The sequence below is a fragment of the Meleagris gallopavo genome, chromosome 20 (assembly GCF_000146605.3).
Source record: "Meleagris gallopavo isolate NT-WF06-2002-E0010 breed Aviagen turkey brand Nicholas breeding stock chromosome 20, Turkey_5.1, whole genome shotgun sequence".
Classification (NCBI taxonomy): Eukaryota; Metazoa; Chordata; class Aves; order Galliformes; family Phasianidae; genus Meleagris; species Meleagris gallopavo.
The window spans coordinates 3,038,854-3,044,525 of NC_015030.2; the positions used below are offsets into that span (position 1 = coordinate 3,038,854).

Below are 5,672 nucleotides of genomic sequence, written 5' to 3' on the forward strand. Positions count from 1 at the left end.
ATGCGCCGTCCTGAGGCGGGCAGCGGCGCTCCGAGGCGGTTCCTGAAGAGAAAAGGGCCGCCTGAGGGGCGGAGGCGGCCATGGCGGAGGCGGAGAGGGCCGCTGGGAGCCCCCCCGGCTCCGTGCAGGTGGTACGTGTGTGTGCGGGGCGGGGCGGGCTCTGGGCGGGAGCGGAGCGCTGAGGAGCGGCGTGCTGGGTTGTTCTGGAGGTGCTGCGTGGGCAGTTTTTTGTAATTTTTTTTTTCTTTCCATTTGGGTGTTTGGTGTGTGGACTTTGAACTTTTTTTTTTAATTAGTTTTTTTTCTACACATCATAGAACGGCTCTGCTTGGATGGAACCTTAAAGACCATCCGGCTCCACCTCCTGCCACGGGCTGCCCACAGTCCATCCATGTCCTCAGGCACCTGCGGGGATGGGGCACCACCACCTCTGGATTAAGGATTTCCTCCTCATATCTGACCTAAATCTCCCCTTTTGTACTTTAAAGCCATTCCCTCTCATCCTACTGCTGTCCATCCTGTAAAAAGTTGATTCACTCCTGCTTACAGGCTCCCTCTGTGTATTGGAAGGCTGCTGTCAGGTCTCCCCTTTGCTTTCTCCAGGCTGAACAAACCGTTTATACGATGTCTACCCATGCCCAAATTTATGTATGTACCATTGGTATGGTTTGGCAGCAGTTTATATTTACATTTCTATTTAGTGAAGCAAATATTCTTGTACTGCAAAGCAAAAAGCACAGATTGTTAGGTGGAAATAGGGAGCTTCATAGAAACTCAGGTTCCGTGGCAGGTGTTCTGGAAATCTTTCTGGATTCAATACAACTGGGGAGATGTAGCAGAACTGGCATGTTTCTGCCAACAACATCACGTTTTTAGATGGTTTGGAACAACTACTGATTCACAAGCTTCATTTAAGGATAGCAGTTTCTGACTTCTGTAAAATCTTCAGTGGTGTTTAAATGATTATTTGAATTTATTTTCCACATTCAGATACAGAACGTAGGAGCCAATGTGAACTGAAATTTGCTGAAACTAAAATAGCATTTCACTTTGTTATTTATTGTCCTCATTAGAGGAGGATGGTGGTGCTAACAGAAATAAGAGACTTCTTGGGCATAAAACATTCCATTGCTTGATATCTGACACTTTTTATTATTATTTTAAACTCACGTTTCACCACTTCAGTCTTGCAGCTGAGGTATTGTTTTTCTGCAGTGTAGCTGAGAGTGGAAAGAAGGATGTTTTTGTTGAATAATACATCTGTAGAAGGAAGGGGATTGAACTATCCATCAGTCATTTTGCATTGCCATTTTTACCATAGATCAAAACTTATTTAGCGGAGGAGCCAAGAATCATCATCTTCAGCTTAGTCAGGGCAAAACTACTATGCTAAAAGTGCCTGAAATAATTTCAGGCCTCATTCTAGAGCTTCTGATGTCCAGGGCAAATCTGAAGTGTCACAATGCTCAAATCCAGATCTGGTTCATCATTCTGTATTTTAATTGTACTGAATCTATAGGCCATGAAAGGCTTCTCTGTTGGATTTTGCTATAAATCAGTCTCAGGTAATGGAAAGGATAATTCTGACTCAGCTGACCTTGTTATGAGAAAAATACATGAGATATTTGCAAGTTATGTCCTTGTGTTGGCTTAAAATTATCTGAAAGTGCATTATGTATATTTCTAGTTCTGTCGTCATAATAATTTTCAAATATAGAAATGGCTGCTGCGAAGAGAACTTGAGCAATAACTTGGGCTGTGAGTGGGAAATAGCGGTTAAAGAAAACTGCAGTATAGGATTTAAGAGGTTAGGAAAACTGCTCCAGATCTCCATGATGCCAGCTGCCAGAGATTGGCTCAGCAAGGCAGTGACAGACACTACAGACTGTGATGCATCAACAGCGACAGAGCTGGTGTTGACCTCATCTTGGGGCAGAGCAACTAGACAAGATCTCATGAGGTTACTATCAGCTGATTTTTTTTCTACTAATCTGCACTTGTCAGTGAAATGTAGTGTCTTAGTTGAAGTTTATTCCTCTTTAAATAAGCCAATGAGATTGGTGTGTTCTGGCCATACAGTGATAGAGGCCAGCTTACAGATACTCAGCTCAGAGTAGGTGCCAGCTGCAACTTTTAAAGCAGGCTGCACGTGTAGAAGTAAATCAGACAGAAACCTTCATTTCTCTCTAGTGTTTTCAATTTTTCTTTGACTTAAAAACAACAAAAGAACATAAATGCAGAAAAGCAGTGTACTGAAAATGAATGATAGAACCCAAGGAATTGCTTTGATGTACAGTGTTAGCAATTCTCTGGTAACTGAATCACATTGCTCTGTACAGTTATTACTTTTTTTTTTCATATTTTATATGGAGGAGTCAGCAGCAGATCAGCTCTGTACCCAGTTTTGACAAGCAGCTGGCTTCTTGTAATGGCAGTCATGTGAAAGTAGAACTGGCTCACAGTGATGTGCTCAGGGGCATGCTAGTATGCTCTGAGGTGCTGTGCTGAGATCAGAGCATCTTGGTGACATCAGGTCAGTTCAAGCTAAGCAGAAAACTTCTAACATGATAAATCCACTGCTAAATCTAACTGCTGATTTCCCCTGAGTAAAACCAGGAGCTCACCATGGAAAAAAAGCTTATAAATAAGTTGCATTTTTACTGTGTTCAGGCCAATATCAATCTAGTTGAGGTGGCAGCTCAAATTTTTACTGAGTTAATTAGGATAAAAAATTACTGATTATTCTTGTTGTCCAAAACTGCATTGGAAAAAAAAATGGGGAATACTTTTCTTTCTGAATGAATAAGGTAGAATCATTAACATTAACTTTTAGGGACTCATTCTAATTGCCATCTAGATATAAGGAATATTGAAATCCTGAGTACTTTGAATATCTTGGTTTAGAACCTCAGACCTGTTATTTTTTTGAAGTCTTGATATAATAATCTCAGGCAGTTCTGAAGTGATCTTTTTTTCTCCAGATGTTGTCATTGTTCTGTATTCCATTTTACTTATGTCTTTAACTTCTCTTACTACTTTATCTCTTTACAACAGAAGCCAAAGAATTTCTTTGCTTAAACACTTAAGGTAGCTTTCCCTCTATTTAAACCCCCTTTTTCCTGTTACAGCGTCCTGCCAAAATCAGGTTTTAAAGTGCTACAGGTTTTCTTTATTTTGCTGTGAAATTTTATGGTTTTTTCATTAATCATTGCACTAGGTAATATGTGAGTATCTGAATGTACCTGCATCCTACTCTGTGAATACAAAGAAACAAAAACCCAACAAAAGAATATTTGCACAAAATGTATCTGCCTAGTGATACATTTGCGTTTCTTGTCACAATGTATGTGCATTTGTATGGACGGGAAATCTTTCACGAGTCCATTTGGGTACTCTTCTAGTTTTCTTTTTTGAGATTTTCACTTGCTCACAATAGGAACTAATCCTCTCTTCCTTCAAACTTTGCATTTATGGTTATGCACCGCATGATAAGGGGTTTGAGTTCTGTTTCTAGGAACTTCTCAAAATGTCCCATGAGACTTCTTACAAGTTACTTATGCTCTGTGCCCTAAGTTCCCCATTGAGCTGCCTCAACAGGTACTGGTTTGGACTCTCCCTTTACAAACATAGCTGGTGTATTATTACTGAGATTAATTTCTTAGGACTTGCATGCTGTGAATGTTAGATATTGTATTTTGAAGTATAGAAACACTTTTGGGATTCAAGGTAAGAATAATGGTGGGTATTGTGACAGAAGAATCCTCGTCTATGATTTCTAACCAATTTTAAAGTATTTCAGGTAGGTTTTCACATTTTGTGAGTATGTGGCTGAAACAACAGAGGCTGTAAGAGGAAAAGCTGTGGTTGAAATGGTAGACTAAGGAAGTAGGTCGTAAGTTATCTTCTGGTGTGTTTGATAACTGTTTTAGATAGAGTCATTTAAAAAACCTTGGCTAGAGCCCAAGGATACAGGCTGCATGTGTAAACATCACCAATTAGGCAGTAAGCTTAACAAGAAATTGATGAGTAAAGTATATTCATGGAAGACGGAATTAAAGAGTGTTTTATGAAATGCAAGGATATAGAAACAAACTAGTGTGGTGTTATAGGTGTTTTGTTAGAGTTTTTGGTTGAGTAGTCTCTATTGTTTCTTTGGAGACTTACTAAAGCCATCTTGTAGAACTAAAAAATGTGAAGTTTGGTAAACATGAAAGTAAAACATTCGTTTATAATGAAAACAAAGGTACCTAGCCTACTTCTTCTTCTTAAGATGCACTTAGTTTTACAAAGATCTGACACTTCCCTTTTTTTAATGAATGTTCTTGTACTGTAAGTAGATGAAAAAAATAGTGCTTACTAACATTTTGTGTTGTCTTTTTTTGTAGTCAGTCATTGTGCCTGTTCACAACAGCCAGTGTTGGCTAGATGAATGCTTAAAATCAGTTTGGGAACAGGATTTTAAACAAACCATGGAGCTGTCAATTTTTAATGATGCCAGTAAGGTATGTCTCAGACCCTATTTAAAATACTGACCAAATCAGCATTGTCTGTGATAGGAATTTTTACTTTGGGTTTTGGTTGGGTTACCATGCATGTTAGAATAGCTGCATCTGTGTCATCATTTTTTTTATAGGATGGTTCAGCCGAAATCATCGCAAAATGGAAGATTAAGTTGGAAGATGCTGGTGTTCCAGTAGTTGTTGGTAGTAATGATTCAGCTCAGCCTCGAGGAGGTATGTAATATAGCAGTGTTTTTTTCAATGATTTTTTAAGAGTTATGGTAAACATCTGGTTTTTACTTTGAAAAGTATCTTAGTGGCCCACTTGCATTGTGATGGGGGGAAAAAAAACACCACACTTCTTTCTAAATTTCCATGTTCAAAAGCTCATTCTAATTTAGAATTTGGCCCCGTTGTTTTTGGCTTAGTAGGATTTGTTTATATGTCTAGGAAAGAAGAACTTGGCTTGATACTTGTGCTCTATTCAGCAAAAGAATTTTGTTTAATTGTAGTGTACACAATGTTGTTAATGCTTACAGTTTTACTGTGGCTTTCTGATATCCGATTTATCTTCAAAGGATGTGTTTTAAGAAAAAAAAGAGACAAGATTTCTTAAATAACCACTTAAAAAGTAAATATTCTTCAGGATTGTAGAAATGCCCCTAAAAATGTGAAATAAATGACCCTAAGGGCAAAACTGTGTGAAAAGGTTTCTTTTCTTTTTGAATCTCAATTCTGATTCCTGACCACTTGAACAATTTTCCCCTTTTCTAAGTTCTACACCCATCATTACAAGCAAGACAATTTAATTACAAGTTATAGATTTCTTTCCTTCACTCATGGCAGCTATGTTACATAATGTGAAGATTGCAGGTTTCTTACTGTTACCATTGCAAAACTGCTGATTTAAAACAGGGTTAAATTCATGATCCAAGCCAATTCTGGAGTTCTGCAATAGCCCTGTAAATAACCATCCAGTTGAATTATGAAGTACTTTGCTGTAGGATAAATGTGCAGATGGTGGGATATGAATTGTAAAACTTTTGTATTTCTAACTTTAAATCTCGCTCTCTTTTTGCTAGAATTGGAACATAAGGCAGTAGTTGCTTTTATTAAAGGGGCAGAGGGTAGCTGGTGAGATAGAAACCTAAGTAGGCTGTGATTTTTTTTTTT

At 38.3% G+C, this 5,672-nt stretch overlaps 1 protein-coding gene across 1 annotated transcript in view; it reads left to right on the forward strand.

Annotated features, from left to right (window-relative positions):
• The first annotated feature begins 6 nt into the window (after positions 1 to 6).
• Positions 7 to 5,672, forward strand: part of B3GNTL1 (UDP-GlcNAc:betaGal beta-1,3-N-acetylglucosaminyltransferase like 1) — a 106,820-nt gene continuing 101,154 nt past the window's right edge. The window contains exons 1-3 of the mRNA XM_019621602.2: positions 7 to 131; positions 4,386 to 4,502; positions 4,634 to 4,733. Coding sequence (XP_019477147.1) covers positions 81 to 131; positions 4,386 to 4,502; positions 4,634 to 4,733 — 268 coding nt within the window. The 5' untranslated portion in view covers positions 7 to 80. The remainder of the gene's footprint in view (positions 132 to 4,385; positions 4,503 to 4,633; positions 4,734 to 5,672) is intronic.